The 24,462-nt window shown below is 48.6% G+C and overlaps 1 protein-coding gene across 2 annotated transcripts in view; it reads right to left on the bottom strand.

Annotated features, from left to right (window-relative positions):
* LOC135047464 (serine/threonine-protein kinase 38) overlaps positions 1–24,462 on the bottom strand; it is a 249,986-nt gene that overhangs the window by 49,902 nt on the left and 175,622 nt on the right. For both annotated transcript variants that reach the window (XM_063955453.1, XM_063955454.1), the window contains exon 7: positions 17,818–17,972. In XM_063955453.1, the coding sequence (XP_063811523.1) occupies positions 17,818–17,972 (155 nt within the window). The remainder of the gene's footprint in view (positions 1–17,817; positions 17,973–24,462) is intronic.

The following is a 24,462-nucleotide window of genomic DNA, read 5'->3' as shown; positions in this document are numbered from 1 at the left end:
AAAGAATTTACCGGTAGGTATTAAAATCCTGTTTTCTCATACGTCCTAGAGGTTGCTGGGGTACACTTCAGTACCATGGGGTTATACCAAAGCTCCAGTACGGGCGGGAGAGTGCGGATGTCCCTGCAGCACCGATTGACCAAACTTGAGGTCCTCATCGGCCAAGGTGTAAAACTTGTAAAACTTTACAAACGTGTTTGCCCCTGACCAAGTAGCTGCTCGACAAAGTTGTAACGCCGAGACCCCCCGGGCAGCCGCCCAGGATGAGCCCACCTTTCTAGTAGTTGGATGTGCAGCACCCCTTTCACGAACGTCTGAACTTCTGGAAAAGAGGCCAATTGTTTTTGAAAGAAAACTGACAAGGCCGAAATCTGAACCTTGATTGAACCCAATCTTAGGCCCACATCCACACCTGCCTGCAGAAAATGGAGAAAACGTCCCAACTGAAACTCTTCCGTAGGAGCCTTCTTGGATTCACACCAAGACACATATTTTCTCCGAATACAGTGGTAATGTTTAGACGTTACTCCTTTCCTGGCCTGAACAAGAGTGGGAATGACTTCCTTGGGAATCCCCTTTCGGGCTAGGATCCGGCGCTCAACAGCCATGCCGTCAATCGTAGCCGCGGTAAGTCTTGATACAAGCACGGCCCCTGCTGCAGCAGGTCCTCGCGAGGAGGAAGAGGCCGAGGATCTTCCATGAGCAACTCCTGAAGATCTGGATACCAAGCCCTCCTTGGCCAGTCTGGGGCAATGAGGATTGCTCGAACCCTTGTTCTTATTATTTTGAGTACTTTTGGTATTAGTGGAAGTGGAGGGAAGACATATACCGACCGAAACACCCACTGGGTCACCAGTGCATCCACTGCTACTGCTTGAGGGTATCTCGACCTGGAACAATATCTCTGAAGCTTCTTGTTGAGACAAGATGCCATCATGTCTACTTGAGGAACTCCCCAAAGACTTGTCACCTCTGCGAAGACTTCTTGGTGGAGGCCCCACTCTCCTGGATGGAGATAGTGTCTGCTGAGGAAGTCTGCTTCCCAGTTGTCCACTCCCGGAATGAAAATTGCCGACAGAGCTGTTGCATGTGTTTCTGCCCAGAGGAGGATCTTTGTCACCTCTGCCATTGCCGCTCTGCTTTTCGTTCCTCCCTGACTGTTTACGTACGCGACTGCTGTTACATTGTCCGACTGGATCTGCACTGGCTGATTTTGTAGAAGATGCACCGCTTGTAGAAGGCCGTTTTAAATGGCTCTCAATTCCAGAACGTTTATGTGAAGACAGGATTCCTGACTTGACCATTTTCCTTGAAAACTTTTTCCCTGTGTGACCGCTCCCCAGCCTCGGAGACTTGCATCAGTGGTTACTAGGACCCAGTCCTGAATCCCGAACCTGCGTCCCTCTAATAGGTGAGAACTGTGCAGCCACCACAGGAGCGAAATCCTGGCTTTGGAGGACAGGATTATCCTCTGGTGCATGTGTAGGTGGGATCCGGACCACTTGTCCAACAGATCCCACTGGAATACTCTGGCATGGAATCTGCCAAACTGTATGGCCCCGTAGGCCGCTACCATCTTTCCCAACAACCGAATGCATTGATGTATGGACACACTCGTAGGTTTCAAAACTTGTTTGACCATTTTCTGGATCTCCAGAGCTTTTTCTACTGGAAGAAATACCCTCTGAACTTCTGTGCCCAGTATCATCCCCAGAAAAGACAATCTTGTCGTCGGTTCCAACTGCGACTTTAGAAAATTCAAAATCCAACCGTGTTGTTTGAGCACTGACAGGGAGAGTGCAATGTTCTGCACCAACCGTTCCTTGGATCTCGCTTTTATCAGGAGATCGTCCAGGTAAGGTATTATATTGACTCACTGTTGTCGGAGGACCATCATCTCTGCCATCACCTTGGTGAACACCCTCGGTGCCGTGTAGAGTCCAAACGGCAACATCTGTAACTGGTAATGGCAGTCCTGTATTGCGAATCTCAGTTAAGCCTGATGTGGAGGATAAATGGGAACATGTAAGTAGGCATCTTTTATGTCTACCGACATCATGACATCTCCTTCCCCCAGACTGGAAATCACTGCCCTCAGAGATTCCATCTTGAACTTGAACATTTTCAGGTAAAGATTCAGAGATTTCAGGTTTAGAATTGGTCTGACCGAGCTGTCCGACTTCGGAACTACAAACAGGCTTGAATAAAAAACCTCCTCCCTGCTGTGACAAGGGTACCAGGACAATGACTTGATCCTGACATAATTTCTGAATTGCAGCCTTAACTACTTCTCCGTCTGGAAGAGAAGCTGGTAAGGTCGATTTGAAAAATCAACATGGGGGGACGTCTTAACTCCAGCTTGTATCCATGGGACACTATTTGCAAAACCCATGGGTCCAGGCTAGATTGAGCCCAGATCTGACTGAAAAGTTTCAGACGTGCTCCCACCGGTGCAGATTCCCGCAAGGGAGCCCCAGCGTCATGCTGCAGATTTGGCAGAAGCAGGGGTGGACTTCTGCTCCTGCGATCCTGGAGACGCTGCAGACTTTTTTCTTCTTCCTCTCCCTCTCCCCCCCTTTGGCCTTTTTGTATTTGTTGGGCCGAAAGGACTGCATCTGAGAGTGATGTGTCTTTTTCGCCGGTGCAGGAGCATAAGGCAAGAATGTCGACTTACCTGCGGTAGCCTCAGAGACCAACGCATCTAACCCATCTCCAAACAAGGCCTCACCTTTATACGGGAGAGCCTACATATTTCTTTTGGAATCTGCGTCAGCATTCCACTGGTGAATCCACAACGCCCTCCGAGCCGAGACCGCTATGGTAGCGGCTTTTGAACCTAAAAGCCCAATATACTTCATGGCTTCAAGTATGTATGCAGCAGCGTCTTTGATATGATCTAACTTTAGGAGAATCTCGTCTCTATCTATCGTGTCAATTTCAGATGACAGGTTATCTGACCATTTTTCGATAGCACTACTCACCCACGCACAAACAATGGTGGGCCTGAGTAGCGTACCATTGTCCACATAAATAGATTTTAACGTAGTCTCCAACTTGAGGTCTGCCGGCTCCTTTAGTGAAGCCGTCCCAGGTGCAGGGAGAATCACCTTTTTTGTTAACCGTGACAGGGCACTGTCTAAAACTGGGGGTGACTCCCACCTTTTCCTGTCCTCTGCCGGGAAAGGATAAGCAACCTGAATCCTTTTGGGAACCTGACATTTCTTTTCAGGGTTTACCCAAATTCCCTCAAAGAGAGTATTTAGCTCGGGAGGAGGGAAAGTTACATAAATTTTCTTTTCTTTATAAAAAAAAAAATAAGAATTTACTTACCGATAATTCTATTTCTCGTAGTCCGTAGTGGATGCTGGGAACTCCGTAAGGACCATGGGGAATAGCGGCTCCGCAGGAGACTGGGCACAAAAAGTAAAAGCTTTAGACTAGCTGGTGTGCACTGGCTCCTCCCCCTATGACCCTCCTCCAAGCCTCAGTTAAGATACTGTGCCCGGACGAGCGTACATAATAAGGAAGGATCTTGAATCCCGGGTAAGACTCATACCAGCCACACCAATCACACCGTACAACTCGTGATCTGAACCCAGTTAACAGTACGATAACCGTAGGAGCCTCTGAAAAGATGGCTTCCAACAATAAACAACCCGATTTGTTTGTAACAATAACTATATACAAGTATTGCAGACAATCCGCACTTGGGATGGGCGCCCAGCATCCACTACGGACTATGAGAAATAGAATTATCGGTAAGTAAATTCTTATTTTCTCTGACGTCCTAGTGGATGCTGGGAACTCCGTAAGGACCATGGGGATTATACCAAAGCTCCCAAACGGGCGGGAGAGTGCGGATGACTCTGCAGCACCGAATGAGAGAACTCCAGGTCCTCCTCAGCCAGGGTATCAAATTTGTAGAATTTAGCAAACGTGTTTGCCCCTGACCAAGTAGCTGCTCGGCAAAGTTGTAAAGCCGAGACCCCTCGGGCAGCCGCCCAAAATGAGACCACCTTCCTTGTGGAATGGGCTTTTACAGATTTTGGCTGTGGCAGGCCTGCCACAGAATGTGCAAGTTGAATTGTACTACAAATCCAACGAGCAATCGTCTGCTTAGAAGCAGGAGCACCCAGCTTGTTGGGTGCATACAGTATAAACAGCGAGTCAGATTTTCTGACTCCAGCCGTCCTGGAAACATATATTTTCAGGGCCCTGACTACGTCCAGCAACTTGGAGTCCTCCAAGTCCCTAGTAGCCACAGGTACCACAATAGGTTGATTCATGTGAAACGCTGAAACCACCTTAGGGAGTAATTGAGGACGAGTCCTCAATTCCGCCCTATCCGAATGAAATATCAGGTAAGGGCTTTTATAGGATAAAGCCGCCAATTCTGATACGCGCCTGGCTGAAGCCAGGGCCAACAGCATTACCACTTTCCATGTGAGATATTTCAAATCCACTGTGGCAAGTGGTTCAAACCAATGTGATTTTAGGAACCCTAAAACTACATTGAGATCCCAAGGTGCCACTGGAGGCACAAAAATAAGAATTTACTTACCGATAATTCTATTTCTCATAGTCCGTAGTGGATGCTGGGGACTCCGTAAGGACCATGGGGAATAGCGGCTCCGCAGGAGACTGGGCACATCTAAAGAAAGCTTTAGGACTAACTGGTGTGCACTGGCTCCTCCTCCTATGACCCTCCTCCAAGCCTCAGTTAGGATACTGTGCCCGGACGAGCGTACACAATAAGGAAGGATTTTGAATCCCGGGTAAGACTCATACCAGCCACACCAATCACACCGTATAACTTGTGATCTGAACCCAGTTAACAGTATGATAACAGAGGAGCCTCTGAAAAGATGGCTCCCAACAATAATAACCCGATTTTTGTAACAATAACTATGTACAAGTATTGCAGACAATCCGCACTTGGGATGGGCGCCCAGCATCCACTACGGACTATGAGAAATAGAATTATCGGTAAGTAAATTCTTATTTTCTCTAACGTCCTAAGTGGATGCTGGGGACTCCGTAAGGACCATGGGGAATAGCGGCTCCGCAGGAGACTGGGCACATCTAAAGAAAGCTTTAGGACTAACTGGTGTGCACTGGCTCCTCCCCCTATGACCCTCCTCCAAGCCTCAGTTAGATTTCTGTGCCCGACGAGAAGGGTGCACACTAGGGGCTCTCCTGAGCTTCTTAGTGAAAGTTTTAGTTTAGGTTTTTTATTTTCAGTGACACCTGCTGGCAACAGGCTCACTGCATCGAGGGACTAAGGGGAGAAGAAGCGAACTCACCTGACTGCAGAGTGGATTGGGCTTCTTGGCTACTGGACATTAGCTCCAGAGGGACGATCACAGGTTCAGCCTGGATGGGTCCCGGAGCCGCGCCGCCGGCTGTATATGCAGTATATGCATACTGTATATGCAGTATATAAAAGGAGGCTGTATATGCAGTACCCCTTTGACAAACGTCTGAACTTCAGGCACTGAAGCCAGTTCTTTCTGGAAGAAGATCGACAGGGCCGAGATTTGAACCTTAATGGATCCTAATTTTAGGCCCATAGACAATCCTGCTTGCAGGAAATGTAGGAAACGACCCAGTTGAAATTCCTCCGTAGGGGCCTTCTTGGCCTCACACCACGCAACATATTTTCGCCAAATGCGATGATAATGTTTTGCAGTTACATCCTTCCTGGCCTTGATCAGGGTAGGGATGACTTCATCTGGAATGCCTTTTTCCTTCAGGATCCGGCGTTCAACCGCCATGCCGTCAAACGCAGCCGCGGTAAGTCTTGGAACAGACAAGGTCCCTTCTGGAGCAGATCCTTCCTTAGAGGTAGAGGCCACGGGTCCTCCGTGAGCATCTCTTGCAGCTCCGGGTACCAAGTTCTTCTTGGCCAATCCGGAGCCACGAGTATCGTTCTTACTCCTCTCCTTCTTATAATTCTCAGTACTTTTGGTATGAGAGGAAGAGGAGGGAACACATATACCGACTGGAACACCCACGGAGTTACCAGAGCGTCCACCGCTATTGCCTGAGGGTCCCTTGACCTGGCGCAATATCTGTCCAGTTTCTTGTTGAGACGGGACGCCATTATGTCCACCTTTGGTTTTTCCCAACGGTTTACAATCACTTGGAAGACTTCTGGATGAAGTCCCCACTCCCCCGGGTGGAGGTCATGTCTGCTGAGGAAGTCTGCTTCCCAGTTGTCCACTCCCGGAATGAACACTGCTGACAGTGCTATCACATGATTTTCCACCCAGCGGAGAATCCTTGCAGCTTCTGCCATTGCCCTCCTGCTTCTTGTGCCGCCCTGTCTGTTTACGTGGGCGACAGCCGTGATGTTGTCAGACTGGATCAATACCGGTTGACCCTGAAGCAGAGGCCTTGCTTGACTTAGGGCATTGTAAATGGCCCTTAGCTCTAGGATATTTATGTGAAGAGACGTTTCCATGCTTGACCATAAGCCCTGGAAATTTCTTCCCTGTGTGACTGCTCCCCAGCCTCTCAGGCTGGCATCCGTGGTTACCAGCATCCAATCCTGAATGCCGAATCTGCGGCCCTCTAGAAGATGAGCCTTCTGTAACCACCACAGGAGAGATACCCTTGTCCTTGGAGATAGGGTTATCCGCTGATGCATCTGAAGATGCGATCCGGACCATTTGTCCAGCAGATCCCACTGAAAAGTTCTTGCATGGAATCTTCCGAATGGAATCGCTTCGTAAGAAGCCACCATTTTTCCCAGGACTCTCGTGCACTGACACTTGTCCTGGTTTTAGGAGGTTCCTGACTAGCTCGGATAACTCCCTGGCCTTCTCCTCCGGGAGAAACACCTTTTTCTGGACTGTGTCCAGAATCATCCCTAGGAACAGTAGAAGTGTTGTTGGAATCAGCTGTGATTTTGGGATATTTAGAATCCACCCGTGCTGACGTAGCACTACCTGAGATAGTGCTACTCCGACCTCTAACTGTTCCCTGGACCTTGCCCTTATCAGGAGATCGTCCAAGTAAGGGATAATTAATACGCCTTTTCTTCGAAGAAGAATCATCATTTCGGCCATTACCTTGGTAAAGACCCGTGGTGCCGTGAACAATCCAAACGGCAGCGTCTGAAACTGATAATGACAGTTTTGTATCACAAACCTGAGGTACCCTTGGTGAGAAGGGTAGATTGGGACATGGAGATAAGCATCCTTGATGTCTAGAGATACCATATAGTCCCCTTCTTCCAGGTTCGCTATCACTGCTCTGAGTGACTCCATCTTGAATTTGAACCTTTTTATGTAAGTGTTCAAAGATTTTAGATTTAAAATTGGTCTCACCGAGCCGTCCGGCTTCGGTACCACAAACAGCGTGGAATAATACCCCTTTCCCTGTTGTAGGAGGGGTACCTTGATTATCACCTGCTGGGAATACAGCTTGTGAATAGCTTCCAATACTGCCTCCCTGTCGGAGGGAGACGTTGGTAGAGCAGACTTCAGGATCCGGCGAGGGGGAGACGTCTCGAATTCCAATTTGTACCCCTGTGATACTACCTGCAGGATCCAGGGGTCCACTTGCGAGTGAGCCCACTGCGCGCTGAAATTCTTGAGACGGCCCCCCACCGTGCCCGAGTCTGCTTGCAGAGCCCCAGCGTCATGCTGAGGACTTGGCAGAAGCGGGGGAGGGCTTCTGCTCCTGGGAAGAGGCTGCATGGTGCAGTCTTTCCCCTTCCTCTGCCCCGGGGCAGGAACGAGCGGCCTTTTTCCCTCTTGCCCTTATAGGGACGAAAGGACTGGGTTTGAAAAGACGGTGTCTTTTTCTGCTGAGAGGTGACCTGGGGTAAAAAGGTGGATTTTCCAGCCGTTGCCGTGGCCACCAGGTCCGATAGACCGACCCCAAATAACTCCTCCCCTTTATACGGCAATACTTCCATATGTCGTTTGGAATCCGCATCACCTGACCACTGTCGCGTCCATAACGTTCTTCTGGCAGAAATGGACATCGCACTTACTCTAGATGCCAGGGTGCAAATATCCCTCTGTGCATCTCGCATATATAGTAATGCATCCTTTAAATGCTCTATAGTTAATAATATACTGTCCCTATCCAGGGTATCAATATTTTCAGTCAGGGAATCCGACCAAGCCACTCCAGCGCTGCACATCCAGGCTGAGGCGATCGCTGGTCGCAGTATAACACCGGTATGTGTGTATATACCTTTTAAGATATTTTCCAGCCTTCTATCAGCTGGTTCCTTGAGAGCGGCCGTATCAGGAGACGGTAACGCCACTTGTTTTGATAAGCGTGTGAGCGCCTTATCTACCCTAGGGGGTGTTTCCCAACGTGCCCTAACCTCTGGCGGGAAAGGGTATAGTGCCAATAATTTATTTGAAATCAGCAGTTTTTTATCGGGGGAAACCAACGCTTTATCACACACCTCATTTAATTCATCTGACTCAGGAAAAACCACTGGTAGTTTTTTCACACCCCACATAATACCCTTTTTTGTGGTACTTGTAGTGTCAGAAATGCTCAATGCCTCCTTCATTGCCGTGATCATGTAACGTGTGGCCCTACTGGACATTACGTTTGTCTCGTCACCGTCGACACTGGATTCAGTATCCGTGTCAGGGTCTGTGTCGACCATCTGAGGTAACGGGCGTTTTAGCGCCCCTGACGGTGTCTGAGACGCCTGAACAGGCACTAATTGATTTGTCGGCTGTCTCATGTCGTCAACAGTTTTTTGCAAAGTGCTGACATTGTCACGTAATTCTTTAATTACTACCATCCAGTCAGGTGTCGACTCCCTAGGGGGTGACATCACTAACACAGGCAATTGCTCTGCTTCCACATCATTTTCCTCCTCATACATGTCGACACAATCGTACCGACACCCAGCACACACACAGGGAATGCTCTGATAGAGGACAGGACCCCACTAGCCCTTTGGGGAGACAGAGGGAGAGTTTGCCAGCACACACCAGAGCGCTATATATATACAGGGATAACCTTATATAAGTGTTACTCCCTGTTATAGCTGCTGTATTTATATATTAGCTGCCAATAGAGCCCCCCTCTCTGTTTTACCCTGTTTCTGTAGTGCAGGACTGCAGGGGAGAGTCAGGGAGCCGTCCTTCCAGCGGAGCTGTGAAAGAAAATGGCGCTTGTGTGCTGAGGAGAAAGGCTCCGCCCCCTTCACGGCGGCCTTTTCTCCCGCTTTTTTCAGGAAACTGGCAGGGGATAAATGCATCCATATAGCCCAGGAGCTATATGTGATGCATTTTTTTTAGCCATATAAGGTTTTTATATCGTTTTTATTGCGTCTCAGGGCGCTCCCCCCCAGCGCCCTGCACCCTCAGTGACCGGAGTGTGAAGTGTGCTGAGAGCAATGGCGCACAGCTGCAGTGCTGTGCGCTACCTTATTTGAAGACAGGAACGTCTTCTGCCGCCGCTTTCTCCGGACCTCTTCGCTCTTCTGGCTCTGTAAGGGGGCCGGCGGCGCGGCTCCGGGACCCATCCAGGCTGAACCTGTGATCGTCCCTCTGGAGATAATGTCCAGTAGCCAAGAAGCCCAATCCACTCTGCAGTCAGGTGAGTTCGCTTCTTCTCCCCTTAGTCCCACGATGCAGTGAGCCTGTTGCCAGCAGGACTCACTGAAAATAAAAAACCTATTTAAACTTTTACTTCTAAGCAGCTCAGGAGAGCCACCTAGCTTGCACCCTTCTCGTTCGGGCACAAAAATCTAACTGAGGCTTGGAGGAGGGTCATAGGGGGAGGAGCCAGTGCACACCAGCTAGTCTAAAGCTTTTACTTTTTGTGCCCAGTCTCCTGCGGAGCCGCTATTCCCCATGGTCCTTACGGAGTTCCCAGCATCCACTAGGACGTCAGAGAAATAAGCCTTCTCCTGAGGTACAGGAGGGGGTTCCGTAACTTCCAAAACCTCCCTTATAGCAACAATCATGTATTGAATGCTTTTTGCCAATTTAGGATCTATTACCCTGGAATCACTAGTGTCAACACAGGAATCAGAGTCCGTGTCGGTATCAGTTTGTACTATTGTATATGTTTGTGCAAATGGTCTATTATGTGACCCAGAGGGGTCGCTTGCGGATGAAAAAGCAGAACCACTAAAATTCACATCTGCCACTGATTTTGTCCAATTTTCTGCATGAGACTCAGCCTTATCTAATCTCTTACCGATATGATTCACACTATCACGTAATTCTTTCACCCATTAAGGCTCATGGTGTGCCGGCAGTGCCAACACATTACAACTCTGTGTCCCTAAAATGTCTCCCTCAGGGGAAGAGCTCCCTGCCTCAGACATGTCACACACGTGCACAACCACACCACAGACACCCCGGGACTTATAGGGGACAGACCCACAGTAAAATCTGTCAAAAGGACATATATAAGATTTGCCAGTTCACAACCCAGCGCCAGTGATAAATATTCTGTGAAGCACAATATGTTGACAGACCTGTAGCGCTTTTATAATGATAATTTCACACTATAGCACCAAATTACACTGTGCCCCCCCTGTTTTACACCCTGATATTTGGTTCAGAAGTGGAGGAGGACCAGCGTTCTTCTCTGCAGCCTGGAATGAGAGAAAATGGCGCTGAGCAGTGTGCTGGCTGCATGAGGAGGAAGCCCCGCCCCCATAATGGCGTGATTCCCCTCAGATTTTTCAATAGTAATATTTCTACCGGCGGGGGTAGGACTGTGCCTCAGCAACTTATGTCCCTGTGTCTGCCAGTTATTAGTAGGTTTCATGCTGCCCAGGGCGCCCGCGCCGCCCCCCGCCCTGCTGTGCCTGTGTTACCGGGTAGCATGGCTGCAGCGTTCCCGCCCGCTGCGTGGTACCTCTCAGCCGTCACGATGAAGATCCTTCTTCTTAAACACTCACCTGTCTTCTGACTTCTGGCTCTGTAATGGGGGTGACGGTGGGCTGTGGGAGTGAGCACATAGCCGCAGCTAGCGTTCAGTACCCTTCAGGAGCTAATGTCCTGTTAGCCAGAAGCAGAGCCATGGAACTATTCAGGAAGTTGGTTCCTACTTCTGCCCCCTAAGTCCCACGAAGCAGGGAGACGGTTGCCAGCAGTTCACCCTGAAAATAAGAAACCTAATATCAAGTCTTTCAGAGAAACTCAGTAGAGCTCCCCTGGAGTGCATCCAGTCAGCCTGGGCACATTTACTAAACTGAGGTCTGGAGGAGGGGCATGGAGGGAGGAAAAAATAAGATTTTACTCACCGGTAAATCTATTTCTCGTAGTCCGTAGTGGATGCTGGGACTCCGTAAGGACCATGGGGAATAGCGGCTCCGCAGGAGACTGGGCACAACTAAAGAAAGCTTTAGGACTACCTGGTGTGCACTGGCTCCTCCCACTATGACCCTCCTCCAGACCTCAGTTAGGATACTGTGCCCGGAAGAGCTGACACAATAAGGAAGGATTTTGAATCCCGGGTAAGACTCATACCAGCCACACCAATCACACCGTATAACTCGTGATACTATACCCAGTTAACAGTATGAAATATAACTGAGCCTCTCAACAGATGGCTCAACAATAACCCTTTAGTTAGGCAATAACTATAAACAAGTATTGCAGACAATCCGCACTTGGGATGGGTGCCCAGCATCCACTACGGACTACGAGAAATAGATTTACCGGTGAGTAAAATCTTATTTTCTCTGACGTCCTAAGTGGATGCTGGGACTCCGTAAGGACCATGGGGATTATACCAAAGCTCCCAAACGGGCGGGAGAGTGCGGATGACTCTGCAGCACCGAATGAGCAAACTCTAGGTCCTCCTCAGCCAGGGTATCAAACTTGTAGACTCTTGCAAAAATGTTTGAACCCGACCAAGTAACAGCTCGGCAAATTTGTAAAGCCGAGACCCCTCGGGCAGCCGCCCAAGAAGAGCCCACTTTCCTCGTGGAATGGGCATGTACAGATTTAGGGTGCGGCAGTCCAGCCGCAGAATGTGCAAGTTGAATCGTGCTACAGATCCAGCGAGCAATAGTCTGCTTAGAAGCAGGAGCACCCAGCTTGTTGGGTGCATACAGGATAAATAGCGAGTCAGTTTTCCTGACTCCAGCCGTCCTGGAAACATACCTTTTCAGGGCCCTGACTACGTCCAGTAACTTGGAATCCTCCAAGTCCCAAGTAGCCGCAGGCACCACAATAGGTTGGTTCACATGAAAAACTGATACCACCTTAGGAAGGAATTGGGAACGAGTCCTCAATCCATTATATGGATAATCCGCCTTATCCATATAAAAAAATCAGATAAGGGCTTTTGCATGACAAAGCCGCCAATTCTGATACACGCCTGGCCGACGCCAAGGCCAACAGCATGACCACTTTCCATGTGAGGTATCGTAGCTCCACGGATTTAAGTGGCTCAACCCAATGCGACTTCAGGAAATCCAACACCACGTTGAGATCCCACGGTGCCACTGGAGGCACAAACGGGGGCTGACTATGCAGCACTCCCTTAACAAAAGTCCGAACTTCAGGCAGTGAAGCCAGTTCTATTTTGGAAGAAAATCGATAGAGCCGAAATCTGGACCTTAATGGAACCCAATTTTAGGCCCATAGTCACCCTGACTGCAGGAAGTGCAGAAATCGACCTAGCTGAAATTCCTCCTTTGGGGCCTTCCTGGCCTCACAGCACGCAACCTATTTCCGCCATATGCGGTGATAATGGTTTGCGTTCACTTCTTTCCTAGCTTTAATTAGCGTAGGGATAACTTCCTCCGGAATGCCCTTTTCCTTCAGGATCCGGCGTTCAACCGCCATGCCGTCAAACGCAGCCGCGGTACGTCTTGGAACAGAAAGGCCCCCTGCTGCAGCTGGTCCTGTCTGAGCGGCAGAGGCCATGGGTCCTCTGAGATCATTTCTTGGAGTTCTGGGTACCAAGCTCTTCTTGGCCAATCCGGAACAATTAGTATAGTTCTTACTCCTCTCCTTCTTACTATTCTCATTACCCTGGGTAAGAGAGGCAGAGAAGGGAACACATACACCGACTGGTACACCCACGGTGTTACCAGAGCGTCCACAGCTATCGCCTGAGGGTCCCTTGACCTGGCGCAATATCTTTGTAGCTTTTTGTTGAGGCGGGACGCCATCATGTCCACCTGTGGCCTTTCCCAACGGTGTACAATCATTTGGAAGACTTCTGGATGAAGTCCCCACTCTCCCGGGTGGAGGTCGTGTCTGCTGAGAAAGTCTGCTTCCCAGTTGTCCCCTCCGGGAATGAACACTGCTGACAGTGCTAACACATGATTTTCCGCCCATCGGAGAATCCTTGTGGCTTCTGCCATCGCCATCCTGCTTCTTGTGCCGCCCTGTCGGTCCACATGAGCGACCACCGTGATGTTGTCTGACTAGATCAGCACCGGCCGGTGTTGAAGCAGGGGTCTAGCCTGACCTAGGGCATTGTAAATGGCCCTTAGTTCCAGAATATTTATGTGTAGGGAAGTCTCCTGACTTTTCCATAGTCCTTGGAAGTTTCTTCCCTGTGTGACTGCCCCCCAGCCTCGAAGGCTGGCATCCGTGGTCACCAGGACCCAGTCCTGTATGCCGAATCTGCGGCCCCCTAGAAGATGAGCACTCTGCAGCCACCACAACAGCGACACCCTGGCCCTTGGAGACAGGGTTATCCGCCGATGCATCTGAAGATGCGACCCGGACCACTTGTCCAACAGATCCCACTGGAAGATCCTTGCATGGGACCTGACGAATGGAATTTCTTCGTAAGAAGCTACCATCTTTTCCAGGGCTCGCGTGCATTGATGCACCGACACCTGTATTTGTATTAGGAGGTCTCTGTCTAGAGACGACAACTCCTAGGACTTCTCCTCCGGGAGAAACCCTTTTTATCCTGTTCTGTGTCCAGAACCATACCCAGGAACAGTAGACGCGTCGTAGGAACCAGCTGCGACTTTGGAATATTCAGAATCCAGCCGTGCATAGTGCTACTTCCCGAGATAGTGCTACTTCCCGAGATAGTGCTACTCCGACGAACAACTGCTCCCTGGACCTCGCCTTTATAAGGAGATCGTCCAAGCACGGGATAATTATTTCGGCCATTACCTTGGTAAATACCCTCGGTGCCGGGGACAGACCAACGGCAACGTCTGGAATTGGTAATGACCATCCTGTACCACAATTTTGAGGTACTCCTGGTGAGGAGGGTAAATAGGGACATGCAGGTAAGCATCCTTGATGTACAGTGATACCATGAAATTCTCCAGGCTTGCAATAATCGCCCTGAGCGATTCCATTTTGAACTTGAACCTTCGTATATAAGTGTTCAAGGATTTCAATTTTAGAATGGGTCTCACCGAACCGTCTGGTTTCGGTACCACAACATTTTGGAATAGTAACCCCGGCCTTGTTGAAGGAGGGGTACCTTTATTTCACCTGCTGGAAGTACAGCTTGTGAATTGCCGCCAGTACTACCTCCCTTTCTCCGAGGGCAGCAGGCAAGGCTGATGTGAGGTAACGGCGAGGGGGAGTCGCCTCGAACTCCAGCCTGTATCCCTGTGATACTACTTGCAGAACCTAGGGATCCACCTCTGGGCAAGCCCACTGGTCCCTGAAGTTCCCGAGACGCGCCCCCACCGCACCTGTCCCCACCTGTGGAGCCCCAGCGTCATGCGGTGGACTCAGAGGAAGCGGGGGAAGATTTTTGATCCTGGGAACTGGCTGTCTGGTGCAGCTTTTTCCTTCTTCCCTTGTCTCTGTGCAGAAAGGAAGCGCCTTTGACCCGCTTGCTTTTCTGAAGCCGAAAGGACTGTACCTGAAAATACGGTGCTTTCTTAGGCTGTGAGGAAACCTGAGGTAAAAAATTTTCTTCCCAGCTGTTGCTGTGGATACGAGGTCCCAGAGACCATTCCCAAACAATTCCTCACCCTTATAAGGCAGAATCTCCATGTGCCTTTTAAAGGCATCACCACCTGTCCACTGCCGGGTCTCTAATACCCTCCTGGCAGAATGGACATTGCATTATTTCTGGATGCAAGCCGGCAAATATCCCTCTGTGCATCCTTCATATATAAGACAACGTCTTTAATATGCTTTATGTTAGCAAAATATTATCCCTGTCTAGGGTATTAATATTATCTGACGGTATCAGACCACGTTGCAGCAGCACTATTTATGCTGAGGCAAATGCAGGTCTCAGTATAGTACCTGAGTGTGTATATACAGACTTCAGGATAGTCTCCTGCTTTTTATCAGCAGGTTCCTTCAAAGTGGCCGTATCCCAAGACGGCAGTGCCACCTTTTTTGACAAACGTGTGAGCGCCTTATCCACCCTAGGGGATATCTCCCAACGTGACCTATCCTCTGGCGGGAAAGGGTACGCCAGCAGTAACTTTTTTAGAAATTACCATTTTCTTATCGGGGGAACCCACGCTCTTTACACACTTCATTCACTCATCTGATGGGGGAACAAAACACTGGCTGCTTTTTCTCCCCAAACATAAAACCCCTTTTATGTGGTACTTGGGTTCATGTCAGAAATGTGTAACACATTTTTCATTGCCGAGATCATGCAACGGATGTTCCCAGTGGATTGTGTATATGTCTCAACCTCGTCGACACTGGAGTCAGACTCCGTGCCGACATCTGTGTCTGCCATCTGAGGTAACGGGCGTTTTTTGAGCCCCTGATGGCCTTTGAGACGCCTGGGCAGGCGCGGGCTGAGAAGCCGGCTGTCCCACAGCTGTTACGTCATCCAGCCTTTTATGTAAGGAGTTGACATTGTCGGTCAATACCTTCCACCTATCCATCCACTCTGGTGTCGGCCCCACAGGGGGCGACATCCCATTTATCGGCCTCTGCTCCGCCTCCACGTAACCTTCCTCATCCAACATGTCGACACAGCCGTACCGACACACCGCACACACACAGGGAATGCTCTGACTGAGGACAGGACCCCACAAAGTCCTTTGGGGAGACAGAGAGAGAGAGTATGCCAGCACACACCAGAGCGCTATATAATGCAGGGATAAACACTATAACTGAGTGATTTTTCCCCCAATAGCTGCTTGTATACACATATTGCGCCTAAATTTAGTGCCCCCCCTCTCTTTTTAACCCTTTGAGCCTGAAAACTACAGGGGAGAGCCTGTGGAGCTGTCTTCCAGCTGCACTGTGACGAAAAAATGGCGCCAGTGTGCTGAGGGAGATAGCCCCGCCCCTTTTTCGGCTGACTTTTCTCCCGCTTTTTTCATGGATTCTGGCAGGGGTAATTTATCACATATATAGCCCTGGGACTATATATTGTGATGATTTGCCAGCCAAGGTGTATTATATTGCCCTCAGGGCGCCCCCACCCCAGCGCCCTGCACCCATCAGTGACCGGAGTGTGAGGTGTGCATGAGGAGCAATGGCGCACAGCTGCAGTGCTGTGCGCTACCTTGTTGAAGACAGAAGTCTTCTGCCGGCGATTTTCCGGAACACTTCTTGCTTCTGGCTCTGTAAGGGGGCCGGCGGCGCGGCTCCGGGACCGAACATCGAGGTCGGGTCCTGTGGTCGATCCCTCTGGAGCTAATGGTGTCCAGTAGCCTAAGAAGCCCAAGCTACCACCAGTTAGGTAGGTTCGCTTCTTCTCCCCTTAGTCCCTCGCTGCAGTGAGTCTGTTGCCAGCAGATCTCACTGTAAAATAAAAAACCTAAAACATACTTTCTTTCTAGGAGCTCAGGAGAGCCCCTAGTGTGCATCCAGCTCAGCCGGGCACAAGATTCTAACTGAGGTCTGGAGGAGGGTCATAGTGGGAGGAGCCAGTGCACACCAGGTAGTCCTAAAGCTTTCTTTAGTTGTGCCCAGTCTCCTGCGGAGCCGCTATTCCCCATGGTCCTTACGGAGTCCCAGCATCCACTTAGGACGTCAGAGAAAGTTTCACACCCTTGAAAAGTCTTAAAGTGCCCATGGCTCCTGCGGAACCGTCTATACCCCATGGTACTGTAGTGGACCCCAGCATCCTCTAGGACGTATGAGAAAAAAGCATATATTTTTTTTACATCTGTGGCCAATGTAACTTAGTTAGTTTAGGAACTGGCAGAAAAGTGGAGACCATAGTGTGGTTGGCCAGTTTGGAAAAGTATTGCATTATTTTGGAACGAACATTCCCTGAATTTAAATGAAATACACTTTGGTGAGTAATTAGGCAAGTGCAGAGTATGTATGACTTGTATACATCTATACACGCATACACACCTTTCACCATTGTCATATGAGTAAATACAATAACAAGCGACGCAGGAATCAGCGACTTTCTGGCAAGTCTGGACAATGTTTATTCTTTCAGAAAGGTCAGGGGCAGAAAAGCGTTAGAGGTGGCATGCAAAAGTTACTATCAGTATCCAGTGCAGTGCATACCAACTACAAGGATTTCTTTGTGGACTGTGGCATTCTGACCAGCTCCTAATGAAGCGCGCATAGCAGAATTACAAGAGACCTGTGGTACTGTGAGGTACAGTAGCATGGACATCAGACAGTAAGATAGGATTAACCTTCATCACCAGCCACTCAGAGCCTGGTTTCTGTCTGAATTTTTTCAATGTTTTAAAGGGGCAACCAACCTTAATTATTGCTCCTTTAAAACATCAGGTAGGCTATTACATTTACCCCATAATATCTTCACAGGAAGTTTTCTATTTGAATAGCTTTAAACAGTTTCAGGTATAACTTTAAACTGGGCAAGCACTCTGACACTTCCATTAATCCTATCAAAATGGAACTTTTATCACTATTGTGTACAACAAAAGGTCACATCTGAATAGTGTCCCATATGTGCATCTGTAATTACCTTGCTATCAAGTAAGAGATTATCTGGCTTGATATCCCTGTGAATGAATCCCAATTGATGGATTGAATCAATAGCCAGTACAGTTTCAGCAATGTAAAACTGAGTTTCTTCCTCTGTCAGTGTATCTTTCTTCATCAATAAAGTCATCATATCACCTTAAATCAAAACAAAACCAAGAAAGATTATTAAAAAAAAATTAAAAAAATTTGCATAGCATGAAAAAGCTGCTTAGATGGATTATTCCTCTCCAAAAGCAGACAGGAGCAAAGAGGCGATACATTTTGTGCAAATGGTATTTCAGTGCCAAATACTTGTAGATAGGCAACGTATTACAATGATTAATTTGCACTTACAGTTATGGAGGACAGCTAAGATGATGGTAATACCCTATGTACCATAGTTACAGTAAGACCAGAACACTTGTGGCCAAATAGTCAAAATCTTGCACTGGAAAACTTAGCAGAACACTCTTGAATATAAAACAGAATGCTGTTTTGAACAACAATTGGGCAGCTGTGTGTTCAGACAGAACACAATCATATTCAAGCACACACAGCATTCTTCTCCCTGTCTTACTGCGTTCAAGTGTTTCCTGTTTAGAATATTGCTAGCAAATGCAGTGATTGGTTTAAAAGCAGTGACTAGGCAGGAGATTGGCCAAACTAAGTTCAAAGAAACCATTTGAATCATATTTGCATCTGTACAATAATCCTCAAATGAGGAATCTTATTTACTTTTTTTTCTCATGCAAACATAATTCTTATACCTAATGGAATAAATAGGCAATTGAATACTTATTCATATTCTGCAGGATCAGCTGACCTTTAACTAAGGTGGTTACATCGTAAAATCATATAACAATGGAAAAGTTGTATATTTTCTCTCCAGGTGATACAAAATGGAAATAAGGGGGATAAACAATAAAAAAGTGATAGTAAAGGATTTTAATTACCTACAGGTAAATCCTTTTCTCGTAGTCCGTAGAAGGATAGACAAGGATAGTGGTGAGATTCCGAACCAGCACACACAACAAGAGGAAAGCCAAGCTAACCAAACTTGAAACAGGAACAGCAACAGCTGAACCAAACAATACTGAACCAAGTAACAGTGCAGGAAGAACGAAGCACCGGGCGGGCACCCAGTATCCTCTACGGACTACGAGAAAAGTATTTACCGGTAGATAATTAAAATCCTATTTTCTCTTATGTCCTAGAGGATACTGGGGTTCCATTTAGTACCATGGGGAAGTACCAAAGCTCCCAAAACGGGTGGGAGAGTGCGGAGGGTCCTGTAGAACTGATTGAACAAACTGAAGGTCGCCAGAGGCTAAAGTATCGAAGATGTAAAACTTAGCAAACTTGTTCGAACATGACCAAGTAGCTGCTCGACAGAGCTGTAAAGCCGAGACACCCTGGGCAGCCGCCCAATAGGATAGTGAGCCTAATCCAGCGTGCAATGGACTGCTTAGAAGCAGGACACCCAATTTTATTGGGATCATAGAGAACGAACGAGTCGGATTTCCTGTGACGAGCTGTCCTCTGTACATAAACCTTCAAAGCCCTCATAACATCCAAAGACTTTGAAGTAGCAGAGGTGTCCGTAACAGCCGGAACCACAATAGGTTGGTTGATGTGAAACGAGGACACCACCTAAGAAAGGAATTGCTGACGAGTTCTGAGTTCAGCTCTGTCCTCATGAAAATTAAGTAGGGGCTCTTGTGAGACAACGCCCCTAGCTCCGACACACGTCTTGCTGAGGCCAAGGCCAACAGTGTGACTCTTCCACGTAAGATATTTAACATCTACCTCCTGTAACTGTTCAAACCAGTCCGATTGGAGGAACTGCAGCACCAAATTGAGATACCAAGGTGCCGTAGGAGGCACAAAGGGAGGTTGGATGTGCAGAACACCTTTCAAGAACATCTGGACCTCAGGAAGAGAAGCCAATTGTTTCTGAAAGAAAATGGACAAGGCCGAAATCCGGACTCTTATGGAGCCCAGAGCCCAGACGTAGGCCCACATCCACACAGACTGCAGAAAAAGCAGGAAACGTCCCAGATGAAATTCCACCACAGAATATTTTCTGCTCTCACACCAAGAGATGTAATACGGTGATAATGTTTAGATGTTACCCCCCTTCCTGGCTTGGATCATAGTCGGGATGACTTTGTCAGGTATGCCTCTACTGGGCAAGAATCAGCCATTCAACTTCCATGCCGTCAAACATAGCCATGGCAAGTCTTGATAGATGAATGGGCTCTGTTACAGAAGGTCCTCGCAAAGAAGTAGAGGCCACGGATCTTTGAGGAGTATCTCCAGGAGGTCCGTGTACCAGGCCCATCTTGGCCAGTCTGGAGCAATGAGAATTGCTTGACCCTTTTCCCTTTTTATTCTTTTCAGAATTCTTGGGATCAGAGGAAGTGGAGGAAACACATACACCATCTGATAGGCCCATGGAGTCGTCAGAGGGTCCACTGCCTGTGGGTCACTCGACCTGGAACAATACCGCTTGAGCTTCTTGAGACGAGAGGCCATCATGTCGATTTGTGCACATCCCCATTGACTTGTCAAGCACCTGAACACCTCCGGGTGAAGGCCCCACTCCCCCGGGTGCAGGCCGTGTTTGCTGAGGAAGTCTGCTTCCCAGTTGTCCACTCCCAGAATGAAGACCGCCGACAATGCCACAGCATGTTTTTCTGCCCAGAGGAGAATTCTTGAAACCTCGGACATTGCTGCCCTGCTTTTCATTCCGCCCTGTCAGTCACTGCCATCACATTGTCCGACTGGACCTGAATGGCCCAATCGTGAAGAAGATATGAGGCCTGCATAAGGGCGTTGTATATGGCCCTGAGTTCCAGGATGTTGAAAGGAAGAACAACTTCCGGCTTTGACCATCTTCCTTGAAACTGCGCCCCCTGGGTGACTGCACCACAACCTCTGAGGCTTGCATCCGTGGTTAGCAGAATCCAATTTTGAATCCTAAACAGTCGGCCTTCGAGCAGGTGAGAAGTCTGTAGCCACCACAGAAGGGAGATCCTGGCTTTTGGTGACAGACTGATCCTCTGATGCATGTGAAGATGCGATCCGGACCATTTGTCCAGCAGATCTAGTTGGAAGGATCTTGCATGAAACCTTCTGTACTGGAGAGCCTCGTAAGAGGTGCACCGATATCCGGGTTGGTTTCAGGACATCCCGGACCATCGACTGGATTACCAATGCTTTTTCCATCGGAAGAAAAACCTTCTGCGACTGTGTGCCCAGTATCATTCACAGAAATGGGAGCCTCCGAGTTGGTTCTAAGTGAGACTTCGGAAGATTTAGAATCCAGCCGTGATCCCGGAGTAGTCTGGTTGTGAGGCCAATGCTGTTCAACAACTTCTCCCTGGACGGAGCATTTATCAAAAGATCGTCCAGGTACGGAATTACGTTCACTCCCTGCCTGCGAAGGAGAAACATCATCTTTGCCATCACCTTGGTGAACACCCTCGGTGCTGTGGAAAGACCAAAAGGTAGGGCCTGGAACTGGCAGCAACAGTCCTCTAGTGCAAACCGCAGATCAGCCTGATGAGGCGGCCAGATCGGAATGTGAAGGTACACATCCTTGATGTCTAGAGACACTAGGAATTCCCTTTCCTCCAAACCTGAGAACACCGCTCTCAGAGACTCCAGCTTGAACACCCGTAGGTACGGATTCAATGATTTGAGATTCAGAATCGGCCTTACCGAACAGTCTGGTTTTGGTACCACAAACAAGTTGGAATAATATTCCTCGTTTTGGAGATGAAGTGGAACTGGAACAATGACCTATGTTTGAATCAGTTTTTGAATGGCATCCTGTAAGGTTATGTTGCCTCCTGTGAAACTGGTACCCTGATTTGAAGAATCTGTGAGGTGGGAGTACCTGAAACTCCAGTCTGTAACCCTGGGAAATAAGATTTATGACCCAGGGATCCTGGCATGAGTTGTCCAGATGTGATAAAAAATTTTTTAGTCGGGCTCCCACCTGCCAGTCTTCAAGGCATCGCTCTCCACTGTCATGCTGAAGGCTTTGTGGAAGTAGAGCTGGAGCTCTGTTCCTGAGCACTGGCAGTTGCTGGTTTACGTGGTTTACCTCTAGCGCCTCTGTTGGCTGTAGAAGATCCTCTGGCATTGCCCTTAAATTTGGAAGTCCGAAAGGACTGTAGAGTAGGGCCTGAGTAGGTCTTCTTGGTTAGGGGAGCTGCAGAAGGAAGATATGTGCAGTAGCTTTGGAGATCCATTTGTCTACTTCACCTCCAAATAAGGCCTCTCCTGTGAAGGGTAGGCCTTCCACGCCTTTCCTGGAGTCCACGTCAGCAGTCCACTGGCATAACCATAAGCCCCTGCATGCTGACACTGCCATAGCCGTGGCGCGTGCATTCAGCAAACCCACTTCTTTTATGGCTTCCACCATAAGGTTCTCTTTCAAGGAGGCTGCACCAGGGACAGGTACTCCTCTTTTCTGCGATATCCTAGACATTGATGCATCCACTATTGGTGGATTTTCCCATTTATTCCTATCCTCAGAAGGAAAAGATGAGAGCAACCTTTTAGGGATTTGAAATTTCTTATCAGGATTAACCCACGGTTCTTCAAACAGGGTATTCAATTCCTTTGACAGGAAAAGTGACTGAGGATTTCTTCTTTACATTAAAATAAGTTTCCTCACACTCCTCTGCCACTTTATCAGGAATTTGCAGAACATCTCTGATAGCTTCTATAAGAGCCTCAATTCCCTGTGACAGAGCAGCGTCTCCCCTTCTGAATCCACGTCCCCCTCTTCCATGTCTGACCCATCAGCAACAGAGGTCAGACTGCAGGATATGTACCAGAGTTTGTTTCTGTGGACAAATGGCCGGGGACTGAGACGCTTGTTTGGGGACTGAGTCTCTAGTCATAATCTCATTCACAGACTGAATTAAGTATTGCATTTCTTTCTCATCGCGAGACAATTAGATATATTGGAAATCATTCCTTTAATGGAATCCAGCCACGCTGGTTCAGCCCCGCTAACCTGAGAAGGTGCACTACACTGAGTACATAGTAGTGAGCTCCCTGAGGAAGAGGAACACTCTGCCGTACATGAAACACAGTCTTTGCCTGACATAGGTGGTCATTCCAAGTTTATCGCACGTAGCAACTTTTTGCTGCTCGTGCGATCAACTAGACGCCGTCTATGGGGGAGTGTATTTTAGCAGTTTCCTGCAAAAAAAAAGACCAGGGTCAGACCTACTTACCCTGTGCGACGGATCCAGCGACGAAGGTCCCGGGATTGACGTCAGACATCCGCCCTCCAAACGCCTGGACACGACTGCGTTCGGATCTCCACGCCTGGAAAACGGCGCGTAGACGCCCCGGAACGCCTCCCCGCCGTCAATCTTCTTGTGATTGACGCTGCGATCACTTTCAGCGCTGGGGCCGTTGCTGCCCGGCGACGACTGTCGCCAGGCAACACCACACGTGCGCATTGCGGGCGCCGCGCAGCCGCAGTCCCATTCGCACCGCAGCGAAGAACCATTGCGTGCGAACGGGTCGGAATAACCCCCATAATGTAAATGTGAAAGCACACAAACACAGAGGAAAGGTTAAAAGCACAATTAACTCACAAAGAGCCCTTCTAGGGAGAGACAGTATTTTGGAGCCAGCTTAATACTCACCATTCTTCTTTCTTCTGGCTCTCTTAGGGGTGGCGGCGTGCTTCGGGAATGTAGGCTCGCGGTGGTGCTTGCGAATAGTTCCCTCAGGAGCTAGTGTCCTGTAAGCGGGGAACGGAACAATTAACCCTTTGGGAGGTTGGGCCGTTCCCCCCCTAAGTCGCACAAAGCAGGTCAGGCTGGTGCCAACCAGTCCTCCCTGAAAATAACAAACAGAAAAATAAATGCAGAAAACTCTTCAGGAGCTTCCATAAGCGTGACCTGCTGCTCCGGGCACATTTTCTAAACTGCGGGAGACATTTACTTAGCAGTGATAAGAGCGAAGTGAGCCAGTGGAGAAATTCCCCATGGCAACCAATCAGCACTGAAGTAACATCTATAATTTGCATACTATAAAATTATACAGAGCTGTTGATTGGATGATGTGGCAACGTCTCCACTGGCTGACATCTCCGCTCTTATCACAGCTTAGTAAATGTACCCCTGAGTCTGGTAGGAGGGGCATAGAGGGAGGAGCCAGAACACACTACCAAATTCTTTAAGTGCCCATGGCTCCTAGTGGACCAGTCTATACCCCATGGTACTAAATGGAACTCCAGTATCCTCTAAAACGTAAGAGAAAAAAAAAAATCGACTTCATATACAGGTACACCCTCGATTATCAGTCATCTTTTTTAATCCGGACACATCAGGTGCCAGGTGAAGTTAGGCTGTGGGTGCCAGTTAGGCTGCGGGAGGGCTTAGATAGGCTGCGGGGGGAAGTTGGGTCGGCTTAGATAGGCTGCGGGGGGAAGTTGGGTCGGCTTAGATAGGCTGCCGGGGGTGTTCAGGATGCCACCAACACCAATATCACCAATAATCCGGCAAAACGGATATTCGGAACAGAGGGTGCGGGATTATCGGTGGTGTACCTGTTCATGGAAAAAGAACCCCAACCTCAATATAATACTTTGTAGCTAACAAGATGCAGACTG

Source organism: Pseudophryne corroboree, chromosome 2 (assembly GCF_028390025.1).
Source record: "Pseudophryne corroboree isolate aPseCor3 chromosome 2, aPseCor3.hap2, whole genome shotgun sequence".
In the NCBI taxonomy this organism is placed as follows: domain Eukaryota; kingdom Metazoa; phylum Chordata; class Amphibia; order Anura; family Myobatrachidae; genus Pseudophryne; species Pseudophryne corroboree.
This window is presented reverse-complemented; position numbering and strand designations above follow the sequence as displayed.